The sequence below is a fragment of the Temnothorax curvispinosus genome, unplaced genomic scaffold, assembly GCF_003070985.1.
Source record: "Temnothorax curvispinosus isolate PA1 unplaced genomic scaffold, ASM307098v1 QBEX01013816.1, whole genome shotgun sequence".
Lineage (NCBI taxonomy): Eukaryota > Metazoa > Arthropoda > Insecta > Hymenoptera > Formicidae > Temnothorax > Temnothorax curvispinosus.
Window position 1 is genome coordinate 105873 of NW_020223596.1, and position 17912 is coordinate 123784.

The window sequence follows — 17912 nt, forward strand, 5'->3', positions numbered from 1 at the left end:
GTTAATGTAAATATAAGGTTGTACCCGTAAGAGTATGAAGTATGAAGGTGTCGGAAGATTTTAATCCGTCGTTACACGGAGAACGGTTCGGAAATTTTAATCGACGGTGATAATACCGTTACGTTTTCCACGTATCCGTTTACGGTACGGCGTCAGGCGGATTTATACGAGGCGACGTGAGAGACTCGTAATCTTGGGTGCGAGTGCCGCCGAATTTATTGACGGACGGCGTCGCCTCAAGTGTACACAGAGGATAAGAATCGAGGTTCCTTACCTTCAAGAAAACAGTCGATTTTTAACGAACGCAAGAGACTCACCATAATAAATTGTACCGCGTACTTTATATGCGCTCTCTAACTAGCAGTATATATTAACTTTCGATCGGCAGCGAGGTGCGCCGATCGAAAGTGTATTTTATCAATGGAAAGCTGATGGTTGGGATCTTCTTTGTGGGATGTAAACATATAAAATTTATTATTATTTTCAGTGTAATTACTTCTATCAATTATCTTATAAATAATTTGATGTACTTTTATTTCTAATTTATTAGAATAAAATTCCATTTATTTAGTTGTATAATTTGCTTGCTCAACATTTTAAGCGTATTCCAATATTTAAGAGTATTCCAAAACTTAATTAAAAAATTTGTTATTTTTTATATACATTTCATATTTAACATAATTAGTAATTAGAGGACAATTCAACAAAATCTCGACCTTCACCTTCACTATTTATGATTTTTATCTGATTTGTACTAAATTTTTTATTTGCAATTTTGTACGACTGCATGGATACATAATTTGCCTAATATGTCTTTATTATCAATTCCTAACGACTGCGTCCCCCTATAACCGCGTGGAAGAAACGCGGCAAAGAAAAAAGGGCAGCGCGAGAAGGAGACCGGCGGAGAGCCACGTTCCGCACACGTTCCGTGCACACGACCGGCGATCCGATGCGGCACCTCTATTACAATCACGACGCACCGAGAGAGCTAAATAGAGAGAGAGAGAGAGAGAGAAGCGGAATCGCGGGCCGATCGCGCGCGTGTCAAAGAGAGAAAGAGAGAATGTCGTCGCGCGGAGAAGGCGGGATGGAAGAGAGGAGACGAGAGCCGCGAGTCGTAAGCGGGTTATGGTCGGGCGTATTATACCGCGTCGGCATGTCCTACACGCATACACCCCTATCTCTCTACCTATACTCTACGCGCGGTACGTGTACGTCTTATAAATACGAGGCAGTGCGTGGCGCACTCGAGAGAGAAGGTGCGTAAGTCCGCATCTGCCCGAGATTCTCACGCGCGACGCATCTGTCTCAAGTTCCCACGAGAAACCCGGGGGCCCCCGAGAAGGAGAAGCCGTGTTGCCCGGGAGCAGGCCGCGGACCGAGAAAGTTTCGTCCGACGGGCGCGGGCTGTCCACGTGGCGGCGACGCGCCTAGAGCAGCCACCGTCTTTCCCGCCGCCACGCTCGTTAAAGTGTCAGATTATAGGAAGAACGTATGTACGATCTTTCTGTGCCACCGTCCCGCCTCACTTCTTCCCCATTCACCCCGTCTTCTTTTCCTTAACCGAAAACGGCTCGATCGATTTTTATTGAGTCCCCCTGGACGGACGCGTGTCGCTTCGCCTTCTTAATGAAAGCGAACGCAGCTATCCGCTCATGCGATCTTTCCTAATTCGTCTGCCTGGAATGCGTGCAGGAGAGTCGTGTGAGTTGAATCGTTCAATCGTGATGAAGGTTATTTCCAAAACGGGACAGCATCGTAGTGAATCTTGAAATAAATTAATAAAACATATACAAGACTGGATATGTTGTATTAATTTACGACGTAGTAATTATGTAAATTTTGAATACCTAAAAATATTTAAATATATAATGGATAAAACGTGTTATATTGTATGTTGCTATAACGTAACTGTTTTAATTAACACTTTTTATCTTGCTTGTTTTATTTATCATCTGGGATTTTGCTTTATCTTTATCTTTAATTCCCTCCATGTGTATATGTATATACGTATAAATTTATTCTACGATGTTCCGTTCACGTGTCATCCACGTGGTCGATTTACGTCAAGCAAAGCAAACCTGCTTCTTCCGTCTTCCGTTCGCCGAAAATATTTGACTATCAGATTTATAAGACTATAAATATTGTGCGGAATGCTTCGTGTTAATTTGTTTACTGGAATATGCAAATTGTAATCTTGGATTGAGAAATTGAGATGACGCTAAAAATATCTTCCCCGTCATATCGCATATTTTATCATATAATATCTGCTCATCCAATTTGCACAAGCAATCGAATGATGTAAAATGTTTTTTTCGGAAATGTGATAACCTTGTTATCTTGATCGTACACTCGGTTACATTGTCGAAGGAAAAGAGAAGCATGAAAGACGAGGTGCCATTATCCTTGCCAAAGGCTCGATTACTTTTACGGCGGCTTGCTGCATATTCGCAACGGCGCAAAGTTCTATAGTTAACGCGACGGTTAGCGATACTGTGTAACAGCCACTCTGCACCGAGCGTCGATTTTTGCATGGAACAAAGACGCAACGGGAGCATAAAATTGTCGTTTCTTCTAGAACGCACGAGTTGCCAGGTGCACCATCTACTATTTTCAAAAAATTCGAAACCAAGGTCTTGACAGTCGCGGGCATAAAACGGAGCAACGGCGATTGTTTCTATGCTATATCAAGTATGATATATGAGCTCAATACATAAAAAAGATTACGTGTGCGAAGAATTAGAAAAATCTCAGGCAGCATAATTTTTCTAAATAATGTCTTATTTGCTTTATTTTTTTCATATTTTATTAATGTTTTTGTAAGGGGAGAACGTAATTACTAATTAACTATGCATGGACTCTAAGTCTAATGTAGATTCTATCTTTGATTTTATGTCATGAAGTACGATATCCGTCGAATATGTTTCAGTCTTACATACGCGTGCTTATGTATTATACAATAATTATATGATGTTTTATAACATTGTTCTAATCTCCGACGGAGCACGAGATAAATTCGACAAATGATCCTCGTGGCGCGATCGGCGCGAGACGGTTGATTAATACGAGACAACTTTCATATTTATGGATTAAGGACGCAGCAGTAGATGGTATCGACTCAATCGATTGTAATTGCGAATTAAAAGACGTCCGTTCGAGATGCATACGATTTTGATGCATGCCGCGCGACGGGATGCAATTACTAAACGTGCTCGATTAACCTCGATTTTTCAAAATCGCATTTTGCGGTAAACAACATCCAGGTGGTACCCAATTCAAACTGCAATCATGTTTTAAATTGACTCGACATTAATTCGTCTCCATACTTAATGACACATCACGTCGAGTGTTATAAGTAATTATTCCCTGAAAGCCGCGATTTTTCACACAGTGCGATAATGAACGTCGTAAGCGCGCGCGTGTGTGTACGACGCGTACGAGCGTGTTGCCCAATTGAAATTGCGTGATCGAATTCTTGATATTCCTCGATAATTGAATATGAAAACAGGGCCGTTCTTTATTATAGATTTTTGCGGAGAAGTATGTTGTCGAGAGGTGAATAAATACAGAGATAAAGCCATAACGTGTTAAATTAATGGAAAAATAAATTGTATTTATATATATTGTTTTAATTAGCAGTTTTGCATAAAAATATTAAAGATGTCAGATACACTATATATGATATCTGATATCTCGTTGAAATAAATACATATTAATGCAACATATCAACGCGGCATCATTATAGATATTCGTTATGATGTCTGCTGCAACATTTTAAGTAAATAGCAGAGGGAACTGAATATTAATATGATACTGACAAGTTGTGAGAGAATCATGCTGGCCCGATAGAAAGATTTAATCGTAGAAATCTCGAAGCATATGATTACGCGCCCGCAGTATTGAAATCTTTGGCATCCGGTAATCCTCTTAAACGTTGGGAGGATATAAGGTGATAATCAAGTCCGTCCGCGAGCTCGTCTAGCTTCCTCAGAACAAGCGCGTTAATTAATGCGTTCGAGACGGCGATCAACAGGATGGCGCGAATCTAATTTGCATCTAACCACACGCGCGCTATATGGTGAAGGCACGTGTATGCGTAAATATTGCCTGACGCATTTCACATGAGAGATCATGTAATGTATCATTGATCTCGCGCATTCGAGCCTGTTGCAAAATTGAATCTTTATCAGAATTAAGAAAATTATGTATGCACGCGCTGTACATAGCATTAATTAGCTCTTGAATTATTATTAATCAGCTCTTTATGCTTTTGAAAATTACCTGAATGGATCTCGATCTGTTTTGTTTGATCTGACCGTTTCTGCGATTTACACTTTTCTTTAAGCCCGGCTTCTGCTCGCACGAAAACAATATATATGTCACAAAAATTTCGACGTATTTCCTTGCGTTTGACGTCATTGATAAATATGGCTTAATCATTAGCGGTCGTCACGCGGTTTTAATTACGCGGGTTCGTATGTCACGAACGTGATTTCGTACGTAGGTCTCCTTGAATTCTGGTGTAGACCATAGCGCGGCAAGAGAGCACATAAATTTACGACCGTGTGTAAAAGATATGTCCGACTCGTGGTTTCTATCGTTTCTATTCCATATTGGAGCGCGGAGTTAATCGCCGACTACATCTCGCGTTGCACGCCTTCATCTATCACATTATATTATGTTACGTCGGTGCTGTGCGAAAATGATATATCGAGTGGTAACCTTGAGATATGGGCTTCCTGTTAGCCCTTAATCACATCGGCGAGCGAATATCTGAACCGTTAATCGTTCTTGACAATTTGCAGAGATGGAAATTGCCTGAAAATATTGCTAATTATCCTGAAAATTGGAAAGGAATTTCCAATAGATATATATAATGAAATTACTTTTTTTTTTTAAATGATTTTCTTGAAAACGATCTCTTCTTTTTCGGGATGTTTAATATAAAAATTACCGTTTATTGTATATTGCGAAAAGACTTTCCTTTTTCCATTTCTTTCGTAACTTTTCTATTTCATATACATTCTTATAAGTCAAGATTTCTAATTATATCTCTCTTACATTTTAATAATTAGATTATCGTATAGATTAATGTCGAATCACACGCTTGATGTGCACGATCATCAAATGCAGAAGGATTATGTTTTACGTATATTCCAAATTAATGGTTGAGCAATCGTTTTCAATGCTAGAATTCACGAATATGTTACCGGTTTCTTCACTTTGACACAAGATAATCCTATTAATGTGTTTTTGACGTATGCTAATTCGCGCTAACGATAAGTAATCAGGAATGAGATTCTCCTATCTACCTTTCTATCTCGGATTATTGGAGACAGGCATTCAGCATGATTACTTTGCTGTCACAGAAGATTTTTAATTTTTATTTACGTTCGTTAACTATTTCACAAAAACTGGCAAGGATATCAGAAAATGTAAAAAACCAATGTTTAAATTAAATATGTTAAAGCTAATTAAATATAAACGAAGCAAGTTACGATAAGTTAATGACGTCTTTGCTTTTAAGTTTTATTCCACACAAGTGGCGAGATGTTGTTAGACAGAATATAATTTTGGTGCAAGTTTTTAAAAAAGATAAACACCATTTTAATAAAAATATATGCTGAATTAATATCTTATTCGCGATAGTGGAGATAGATTATTGACAATAATTGTCAATAATTTAATTATTTTTTAATAATTGACGTAAAGTACATTTTTTCGCGCTTGTAACTTCGACAATTTCAGCACACGCTGAGATCATATTGGTTTCGTAATCGTTACTTGACGGTAGGTCACTGAATTGTGTACAACGGTTTCCTCGGTAATTAATTATTCGCACTTCGCAAATCGCGCGTCATTGATCGATCGCGCTATTATTGATGCATCGTTATGCAACAGTCGTCTATTTCAATTGCTTTCGCCGTTCTAAAGAGGTCTTGCGACGTGCTCGTTCGGCTCGAAGAGGTCGCGTACGCGCCGAGGGGACAATTCGAGTCTTCCTTTTCTTTTCCCGTGAATGGCGTCGCGGGATTGGCACGGGAATGGCGCAAGCACGCTCCGCGATCATCCATGACGAACGGCATTAGTCACGAGCCAATTTCATTCCTGCTCCCTTTCGCCTCCTCATCCAGTCGCGAAAGAAGCGCTCTTTTTTCGCCGCTGCCGTTCGCTCGCCGGCAGCGGGGTTCTCTTGGCAACTAAAACTGGCGTGTGTTCCTTTCCTTTGCGTAATTATTGACAGATTTAGAGTGAGTGCCAATTCACGCATAGATGTTAGATAAATTTCGTGAATCATTACCAGATTCTTTAGTCATGATATATGATCTATTTATTGATAGTTATCTAGCTTATTAGATCAAAATGTGTGGTTAAAGCTAATGATGATTGAGTTATTCTCAATTATCAACTTAATTTTCAGGCAGTATTACTTAAAGAATTATCGGTGAAGATGTTGATAATATAATTAGATAATAAGCGTAGAATGTTGATTAATCAAGTCTCTCAGAAGTCAAACTGACGAACTTTGTGGAATAAAAAGTAATGAAAATTGACGAAGTTATAAATCAACCATGTGTTTTGGTACTAAAATTTATAAGAAGTTAATCAGTTCGGCTTTCGAGATGTTTGTTTGAAACTTTATTTTATTGATTATAAAAAATTATATTAATTATGTAACGCTTATGACATTTTTTTACTTTGGTGAGACGTCTATGAACATTTAAATCAAGAACCATTATCAACGAGTACGTATTTTAGGTCCGTATTCTGCTCGTATATAGATGCTCGGTGTAATTTTGTTTTTATAATACATTGAATATTTCGAAACGATAACGATTCTATCGAAATGCGGCCTTGGGGGGGGGGGGGGGGGGAGATTATTATTGTGGCGCGAGTGCGATGTGTTTACGCAAGGTCGCCGCCCTTCCATTCGAGCGTCGAGATGCAAGCCGGCAGGTAGTACCGCGATCCGCTCCGCGTGTCGTTGCATTATCTATCGAAACGCGAACGTGACAAGAGAGGAAGTACAATTATTTCCTATATTAATATTTCACGGTCATAATTTAGTACAATTAGTCGCCGGGTCTCGCGATGACAGACTCGCGAGGCGACTATTATTTCAGCTGTTTTTTTTTCGTAATTTATACATTCGAAATAGAGATCGATGAAAAATAGGAATTCTACATGCATTGCTGCTGTACGATATTCACGGTCGACGATCATTTCTTTAATGCTGCTTATAATTAGACTTGAATATCTATGTACGTCTCGCATCGTGCCTCGCCTTTTTCAATAATTCGCTTATTGTATTTTCGGACAGAGAGTGGAATAATAATACGTCGGATTAAATTGCCATTTGCGATTTGATTCAAGAAAGGCTGTGTGATACCTTCAATCACTAGTTAATAATCGTTTTAAGAATATTTTCGGGGTGACGAACTAAACTAGCTGAAATTTAGCACTCGGCGTATAGCATACTGTCGTTTTCGCGCTATCACCTTACGTTATTCGTACGATCGAAACTAAAGCCGGCAAGTAGTGTATCGTCGTTACATTATTCGAAACGCGATCGTGACAGCTGTTAGAAGAAAATGTGATTGTCCCCCACGAACAATTAGCGATTATCAACTCACGCGATGAGTTAGTTCTGACGATAGCGAACTTATAAATCGTTGTATCAAGGCGACGGCTATTTATCGAAGCATTATTGCTCTGCTTTGTCCATTTGAATTAGGATGGAAATTATTGTTACGTGGTATTTACGCGGTAATTGTCTCTTTGAAGATGTTTTAATCGGATATATTGGGCTTAAAATTTTTTGTTTATACGAATGTAGGCTGCTCATTCTCGTTAATTCTAAAAACAGCAATAAAGAAGCAGCGTATCGTAACTTTGTGTAATCGTACTTTTCTCGTCTTGTTCTTTCGTTACGGTAGAATAAAATGCACATCGTGCGAATCTAACGCGAGAACGTCTGGAACGTCGTTTAAAGTGTAATGCAATGATCGTATTTTGATGATTAATTGGCGTGTGATCGTATCTTCGCGAGTGAATATTGTGTTAGTGCAACAAATCTGAGGAGACGAGGAGGCTTAGGAGGCATCGGGCAATGATGGAGCAGTTGTAGGTGAGTAAAATTATTATTTAAATTCTAAATTTATCTAAATTATTTATAATTACAAATATTATTTAATAAATATTTATAATTAGTTATAATTACGTAATGCACGCAAGAATTATTCTGTAAATATTAATTATTTACATATTTATATTTGTGTAAATATTAATTATTTTGGTCATTACTGTAATTTGGCTATATTTATAACTCCCCTGCTGCGCATCGTGTCAGTGAGTGACAGATGATTTTTTTTTATTTCAATTTAAGATAATGGCTCTTATATGAAATGAAAGGTAGATATCTACCTTTAATCTATCTTTCTATCTGTTTATCAAGTATATTTATCAATTTACTTAATAAAAAATTTAATTAAAAATTGTTATAATAAGCCAGTTTTATATTCTAATTCTTTATAGCCTATTTATATTTACAATTAGTTAGTGATAGCTTAACTTTGTATTTTGAAACAAAAATATTTAATAATTTAAGAGAGAATTTTAATAATTTGCATACGTAAAGTTGCGGAGTGTTTCATAAACATTTCAATAATACATTAAAGTTATCAGATTTTACGGATTTTTTCACAATTGAATACTCTCAGTTGATCTTCAATTAAAATATGACCGTCTATCAAGATACAAATTTTATTCTTCGTATTGATACATTTTGTCGATACGATCGATACATGTAATGGCTATAAGTACAAATCTAAGAGTTGTACTTTCTTGTTATTTTTAATAGTCAAATTTTTAGATTCCGATGATAAATACGTGTCGCGAGGAGTAATTGGAAACGCGCGCGAAAGAGCGTTCCGCATGTGCGATTGTCCAGTGCACGTGAAACTGGAACCAGACTAAACGAGCGCGAACAACGAATGAGCAATTTGCTGGAGTTGCTTGAGTAATTCTGTTTGCACTTGTTGAAGCGAGTTGTTCATTCGTATTCGTATTCGTTCGCGTTCGCTCGCTCAATATCAGGATCCCGGCTTGACACGCGCGCACGAGGGAGATCGCGTGCGTGCGCGCGCGTGTGCGCCGGCTCGCATTAATGCAGCGATATCGGGGCCGTGGGAATGAGCGAGTAGCGCGAACGAGCGTTCCGCTGGCACGAGCGGGTCACCGCGACGAGGAGGGAGGTGTGACGCGGCGCTGCGCCATTCACTCCGCGGGGGACAGTAAAGGACGACGACTATCGGCCGTACGCGGGAGGAAGTGGTGGCCGATTCCGCACGACACGTATTTTTTTTCCCTCGCTTTGAGAAATGTCAACCGAGAAAGTAGCGACGATTGTTCGCCAATGAATCGTTTGGTTCTGTCGTGCCGACATATATGCAACCGGTTTATTACTTTTGCTACCAGCAAACAGTGCTTTGTCCCCTCGCAGTATCTCTTATCATTCTTGCATTCTTTACACATATATGATAATGATAAAGTTACTTAATTTGCAAATCACCTCCTATCTTGTTGAATATTTTAATTAACATCGAAGGATTGCAAATAGAAATGCAGAAAATTAATCATTATTTTTGATGTTGATTGAGATGCTAATTATTATCTGCCCGTGTATATATCTTATTTTGTTTTGTAATTGGTTCTAATGATATTATAATGGATTCGAAAATGCTATGTTCTTGCGTACGACAAATATAATTTCCGCGGTTATGTGACTTTCAAAAAAAGTAAAGCTAACTACCTATTCCGGCTCTTTTTCTGGTTATTTTTTTCCGACACGCAAATTACCAACGAGAAAGTGGCGTGATAAAAGAAAATATTAAACAGGTCGTTTTCCCATGCGGAGATGAAAATACGATTCTTCATGTCGCATTTATTAATCGCTATCGCAACCGTTTCTCGTCCTACTATATATATATATATTCTAACATTTTATTTTTTAATCAAAATAATTTAACGAGACTGATTATTTGCTTGTATTTTAATTTTTACATCGCACGAAGTGTTCTTTGCGGATATACATATTTCGCAAAGCTTTTACAATTTTATTTTTTCCTGTAGATTGCTTTTTTGTTGGTAAAATAAACTTAACTTGCTTGTATAGGATTTTATAAATCTTAACTGTAATCATACATACGGACGGATTGACGTTTGAGATATCATCGTATAACACGAATTCTTCCGTAAATTCACGAATATCTCTCTGCCATTAGTGTCTCGAACGAGTGCAAGTCGAGGTGTTCCCACCGTGTGGACATTATTCGGCAAGACTGAATTCCTGCGCGAACATTTTAATCACTGTAATTACGAAAAAGGGTTATCGAACGGTTGCGACATACTCGTTCCGACCAATTTACACGGTCCGGATAGCCGTGAGACGACCGTAAATGAGGTGAGAGAACGTGGTAAGGCTGGAGGGAAAGGGGGAGCAAGTGTAACAAGATAATGAATTAATTTATTTAATCGACGCGATGTCGCGATGCCGATGAAAATAATTCACGTAATTGATACATTCCGGGCGGGCCTTCTTACAAAGTTATTTTACAATGTCGCCATGTCGTGCTTGACCTCCTTTAAGTAAAAGCGTATGCTAAAGAAAGCTTAAGCCCCTGCCAATGCGGGGCTGCAAGCTTGCATCTAATGCGGGGTTGTCCGAAGGGTTGCCTTCCCTACAGGCTGACACCTATGTACCCCAATATCAAGGGAAGACTGCAAATAATTTGTTTTCACATATAAGTTACTTTGTTCGCTGAATAATCGTTCAATCAATTTTCGTCAATATGTAAATTAAATAAATAAAGTAAACATTTATTTTACAAGTTTATTTTAATAATTTTGCGGTGTCTCTTTATTGATTTTTGAATTAAATTAAAAAAGATAACATAAGCTTTAAATTAAAAAAAAAGTAGTATTAATGTTAATATGTTATATTATGTTATATTACGTAATTAACGGATGTACTGCTTATATTAAAGGAATTTATTTTTTATAAAAGTATAAATTAGATAAGTACGTAAAATAATAAATATAAAGTAATAAGTATAATAAATATAAAATATAAATAAATGTATAATATAAAATAATAAATACATAAAAAATTGTGCATATATTATACTTTTCTTTTATTCGAATATTGATAATATAGTAACACGCTATTATTCATTTGAAATAACATAGATTATTCATTTTTATTAACAAAGTATCGTAGTGTCAGGTGATATCAGCATTTCACGATCGAGCGTTTCTATTCTAAGTAAACAAAATTGAATTAGCTCTATCGTATAGTGTGCAAATTATTCACCCCTCCGATTATTCTGTTATGCTCCGATGTACTGCAATGATTATCGTTAGTATCTTTTATTATCTTTTTAAGGGTCGAGGTTTTTTCCACCCTTGTGTCCACTGTAGAAAATCATGTGAACTCGCTCGCACCCTATCTACCCCCAGTGAACATGTGTCTGTCACATATGGACAACACGTGTGCATAATGTCGATCGTATTCGTGCAGAATTTTCGATCCAACGAACTATTGTCTGTTTTTTGTCTCTTCTATTTCCGAATTCATTATAAAAGAAGTTTAATATCGCGTATCTCTATTCTCTATACTCTATAACTTACATGTCATATATTAACTAAAAGCGTTGAGATATGATTTATAAAACAACAATGACTCTGTTTAATAGTGAATGGTTAAATCAAAATTTAGAAAAAATAAATTTGGAATTTTTTTGCAGGATTTTTTAAATTATCTTTTTAAATACGTAGCTCTCCGTGCACTTACCTTGAGGAAGTTTTCCCGCGTAAAATCTCCCTTAGCTTTTTGTGGACGAAATAATTTTGTCCGACGTTTCTTCGAACTTATGCCAAGTGTTTGGTCAAAACTTTTGCGTTAGCCGCCTTTGGAATTCTTAAATCATTTTCAGATCGCTGAATTTATTAAAGTTTTAAAAGAAATCTTTTTGAAAGAGAAATTGATTGAAAATAATTTTATAATTAATGAATGTAATATTCGAGTTTTTGTTGATATTTTGACGCGAGAATTTTTGAAGAAATCAGATGAATTTAAAGGGCTGTTTTCGTGTACGCTCTGTCGATAAATTCTTCTCTTTACAACTTTAAAGAAATGTATTTGAAAAGAATAAAAAAGATTTAAGATTTCTATACTATTATTAAAATTATTTGCTTAAGACTAAGGTGAAGGGGAAGATTAATTGACACAAGGTATATTTGCTTATGAGTAACATTTATTTCAAACAAACATATTGGAAGACAGATAGGAAAGTGTCAGCGATACTTGCTGACATTAAAGCCAATATCACAATGTCGAAATAACACTCTATAAATTTGTATACATACAATAGGTACAAATATCACAAACGCGACAAATGTGTCGCTGTAATATAAAAAGAAAAAAATATATATAATGCGTCTCTCTTTCTCTTTGATGTATTAATTTTACATCTACAAGGAATGCTCCTCTCAGTCAATTGTCATTGAGCTAAAATCTACATAGTATAATCTAACGATCACAGTTTCGAAATGTTTATTTGAGCTGTCACCCCACAATTCGATTGACAGCGTCAGTCCTCGACCTCGAGGACGCTTCCGCGGGAGGAAGTTCAGCGAATCTCGAGTAATCAGCTCGGGTGATTCGCCTTTGAGGTAGATGCTGCCGTTTTCGATTACGACACCTCACGCCACTTGCACCTCGGGAAGCTGATACTGCGAGAAGGCGCGTTCCTTGTAGCACAGGTCTCTGTCGGCCATGCTGAGAGTCGTCCAGTAGAAGTCGCCGGCATGAGTATGGGCGAAATGCACCGGCACGTAGCACTGACCAGGCACAACCGGCACGACGGTCATCTGTCCGTCCAGGCAGACGGTGATGGCGGCTCCCTCCTCGGCGTCCCGTAGCTCCTGCAGGAGTCTACGTTCCAGCGCCTCGTTGGCGTTGTTCTGGTTCTCGATCTCCTCGGTGAAGATCCCCACCTGAGGCACGGCCTCCTGGCGCTTGTTGCTCTTGGCGTAACTGCTGGTGCGCTTCTTCAGCATTCGCAGCAGTGGCTTCAGCGGCTTCAGAATGCTGCGTCTGCTCTTGCGGCTGCTCACGGCCTTGTCCTCCGACATCTTCAGGTTGTAGAGATTGTCGTTGAGCTCGTTCTCGAACACGTCGTTGAGCTCGAAGTCGAACAGCGTGTGCTCGCTCATGGTGGTGGCAGCGGCCATCTTTCTTCTTTCTCCTTCTTTTTTTCTCGCTATCTCTCTCTCTATCTCTCTCTCTGTGAGCGTTCTCCTTCGAACCACGGTACACTGAACCGGTTTCTTCCGAACTGTCGGAACTCGGAACACGTGGCACGAACTGTCGTTCGATAGGAACTTGGCGGGAGAGAACTTGAAAGCGAAGGATGTGCTTTCGGGCAAGTCGCTTTGGAGCGAGAGGCTAGTGAGCGAATGGTACCTTAGTACGAGCAACCCCGACCTTATATAGCTCCGCCGGGCCCAGGCAGCACGGGGTAACAGAGTGGGGAAGGCAGGTGCACTCTGGCTGTGGGAACTCGGAGAATTCGGAGCTTCCCACGTCGGGGTCCACGCCGACCATCTGCCGGTCTTCTCCCTTCTCCGCCCTCGCCGCCCGATCGCCCACCACCTATCTCGGGTCCTTGCAGCACCCTGCTCGCAGGGGCCCCTTCGTGATGCACATACACGTGCGCGCACACCCCCGTGATCACCCCCATTCGACCTTCTACATAGTGAATCCTCGCTTTCTCGTTCCGCGTGACTCCGATTTCTTAGGTTTTCTAGAGGGGTCTCTTTCTCTAGGATAGAGCCCAGATTTCCAGCATGAAGGGGGTGGTGTTGCTCCTTCGAGACTGGTTCGAACCTGTCGTAACACGTTCGTGCGCGTCACGCGAGCTTGCGTGAGGTGAGACGGATTTTGTCGTCGGCTTTACAGCTGAATACAGAATATACAACTTGTTGCGTCTTGCTGATAGCATAGGAATTGATGTGGTTCGAGGATAAGTTGACCGGTTGTACACGACATCAGCGATAATAGAGATAATTATATGAACGAAGAAAGCTCAATGTTTAATTACGGACTTAGTCGATTGTTAGATTCACGAAACGTTTATTGTATCAACTCATGTAAGATACAATCGATTGTGTATTCAATTTCGGCACGCAAAGTAGCGTGACTCGAGGTAGATTGCAATGCAGAAATTCAGAATTTTATATACGTGCATGATTCTTTATAGGAGGCGGGGGTGAAGAAAGGTAGGTTCTATAAAATTTTATACGTAAAAATTTAAATTAAAATTATTACAAAGTTTTTATTTGTTATATAAAAATTTAATTGGACAAGTGCAAATATTTTAATTACTTTTATTATCTCTAAATTTTTCTTAGTAAAGTTATAATCATAAAATATTATATAAAAATTTATTTATTATCCAAATTATATTAGAACCATTTTATTAAATATATATTTTAATTAAAGTATTTAGTAATTTTGCACATAAAAAATTTATTTGTTAGATCAGTGATTCCCTCAGTTCAAAAAGAGCAATTCCAGCTACGATCGTTGCTGAGAATTTTTAAGCCAAAGGGTTAGCGTATAGCTAGCTGGTAAGTTATAGTAATTAACGTGCGGTAATAACGTACCCCGGCTTCCTTCATTACCCCACTGTGCACGAGAGATTTAGAGCCGAGAAGCGTCTAGACGCCTCGTGATAGGTGCGGTAACCCCCGCTATTAAATACGCCTCCGACCGGATTTTTTGTTATCTCGGAACTCGGCCCCTTGTCTTCATGACACGATCACGTTGCGTCCATTAGCTGTACCGTCATAAAAAAGTCTGAAAGTTTTGTGGGGAGGTGAACTTTTTCTCCTTCACCTCTCGCACCCTACGAATTGCCGAGTTTTTTTACCGGGTGGGACTTTTTTTTACAACCTGTTTCATGATGCGGAGCATCAGGTGAATAGTTAATGGATACGTTAGCACCAAATAGATAAATCTATGACTATAAATGCCTATAGTTAATAAATATATATTAGAAGATTTTCTCAATTGTCTCCTTGTGTGTATAGAGAGAGGTGCAAATAATTAATACTTTACAGTGGGGAAGGGGGAAGGGGGAAGGGAAAAATTCAATTGTGCCGACTTAAACATAAAATCACTGGCGGTTTAGGGACGGTTTTGGTGATGCACCTGAACAGCAATGGAAATCTATCGAGGGTGAAAATCGAGTTGTGGAGGGTCTTGTCGAGTTGGGCAGGCACACCATAGCCATATGCCGTAGGCAAACTTTGCCCCCTCGAAGGACAGGTACATTGGGGTATTATTTGTTTTCACTTGCATTTCGAAAATATAGCTTGAGGCAGGTGAAACGAGCCTGAAACTGCCGACTGCGGTAAGCCTTTTATGATTTGCAAGGATTACTTTATTTGCTTTTATTTTAGAGTATCATTTTTCGATCTTGAAATTTTTTCAAACTATTTTTTTGAAGATTTTTTGACTAAAGAATTAAATTGATATATAGAGTCAAGTTCTGCATTAGATATTATGGTAAACATTTCTTCGTTATTATATTTATATAATGTGACGATCAATTTTCTATCAATTGATAGTGTTTTTTTGCAGATTTATTTAATATTAACATACAGTCTCTAATTTATATTTATTGGTATACCCTGAAATTAAATTAACTGAATATAAAAATATTCGTTTATATATGTATATATGTATATTATATCGGTTAGTTTTTATATATAATTTCCAATTTAGATGTGAGTTTTTCTTCTATTTAAAATGCTTTGAAAGTTTATTGAATATTCAATCATATTATCGATTTAATAGCCATTTCACCTTCGTTTTTAACTCGCGAACCTCGATTTTTGCCTCGTTCCACATTTAACCGAAAAATCATTGACCTTTCGAATGGCGAATTTAAAAGCGTCGTGGATCATTAAGCATATCGATCGACCAGTTTCACCCACGTGGTAGCCAAGTCAATGGAGTGTATCGCATGCTGAGTACTGCACACTAACATAAACTCGCAGAGGCGTTCGAGCTTCGCTTATTTCCGGTCACATAAAATTAACATATAAAACCAAGTAACATAAAACAATATATTCACAGATAATTGTCGTATTCGTCGATCTACTAAATCTAACGGGTTTAATCGCAACAACGACTCCAACTCGAACGTCTTTAGCTCGTAGGCAGCAGGCGGCTCTCTAATGAAAATTGAGGAAACGGATAATTCCGCGCGTTTCCTGTTAACCGCGGATTTAAACCGGTTTGCGAGCAGATCCGCGGACGTTCTGTTCTAACAGTCCCCAGGGATCGCTTGTCTCATTCCCCTCGCTCTCCTCACAGTCGTTTGGTAAGAAGCGCTCGTTCTCGTCTCGCAGGATCCTCACGCCGCGCCGAAGCGCGCCGGATCGGATAGATCTTACAACCGGTTCTTAATGCGACCGTCAAATTTTAATTAATTCGAGACCGTTCGCGCGGTGTCCTGATTTAAAGCCGCGCCCACGTGTTTTCGTGCGGGCGTGCACGTCGTCCCGGAGGCGTCTCACGTGGAATTAATAATTCATGATCGTTTTGCTCGTTCGCTATATGAGGCACCAGCGATTTGGAAACGTTTCGCTGGATTTTAACGGTCGCACCGTGTATTCTCGTCCCGGAGATTTACCCGCTTTATGGCGTCGATATTGACATATCGCCCAAACGAAACGAAAAGTCACAGGCGCGTGCGGCATGACAAATTTCGAAGATGCGTTTATGCTCCTTGAGCAAAACGTATCCCTATGATCCAATTAGCGACATAAGCTCTTTACCACAGTTCAGGCGTTAATGATATTTGACTTGACAATTTCGAAAGTTTTTTATTTGATATACTTATATCTAAGTACATCAGCGATAATTTTCATGTTGAAAAATATCAAGATTTTAAAAATTTATTCTATTGATCTTCTTGAACCATTTTACTGTGTAGGTATTGTAAAGCTTCTTAAAATTAATTTTGAGTCACCGTTTTCCAACTCTTTTTTAAGCAAGGAAAGCTTTTTGAATTAAAAGATGGCTATACATGCATACGTTTAAATTTAATAACATATGTATGAATCGAATCAGAATTTGTTTGCATTAAAATAGCTGAAGTTATGGAAAAATCTTACTTTTTGTCAAAAATTACGCAGCACCTGAAGCCATTATCACGCAAATTACACGCGCCGCTTTGAATCTCGCAGAAACGGCGCGTCATATTCCTATATTTATTCCGCGCCTCCGACGAGGGCATTAGATTATGCAAATCGCATGCGGGACGAGTGTCGCGGGTCCCATCAGATAAAACGTTATTCCAAAGGTGAAGCGTGCGATCCCCTTCACGTTCGGCCGTGGCAAACATTAGAGGTGAGCGATATGACACGATCTTGATTAAAACGCTACCCCTGGCAGTCTGCCACGCGATAATATCGCTTATCGCGTCATTAACCGACGAGAAAAAAGATCCGCGTACGCTTGAATAATCAGACTGAACGCGCGTCGCGGAATGCATCTAAATTCTAAAAGATGGCTCGAGGATGCACGCGTGCGTTTCTTTTGTTTATTTATTACAGCATCTATAGAACAGATAGGATCCTTTTTCGATTCCGTAACGCGCTATCGCACACACGTATACAGTAGAAATCGAACATTACAAAACTTGATATTATTTTAGGTAATAATCTGGAAACGGAGTATACTTGCGAGAATAAATGTAAAATAAATTACTTATTTTTATATTACTTATTTATATATATATATATATATATATATATATATATATATATATATATAT

General features: G+C 38.6%; 2 protein-coding genes across 4 annotated transcripts in view; one reads left to right on the plus strand and one right to left on the minus strand.

Annotated features, from left to right (window-relative positions):
- LOC112463980 (tubulin polyglutamylase TTLL4-like) overlaps window positions 1–17912 on the plus strand; it is a 155019-nt gene that overhangs the window by 35248 nt on the left and 101859 nt on the right. The window lies entirely within an intron of this gene.
- Window positions 12766–13296, minus strand: LOC112463999. Its single transcript, XM_025030739.1, has one exon. It carries the CDS (start codon window positions 13294–13296, stop codon window positions 12766–12768), a length of 531 nt encoding a protein of 176 aa, XP_024886507.1.

What these genes read in the sequence shown, in the direction of transcription:
- LOC112463999 (XM_025030739.1), bottom strand. Translation starts at nt 13,296, where the DNA reads ATGGCCGCTGCCACCACCATGAGCGAGCACACGCTGTTCGACTTCGAG.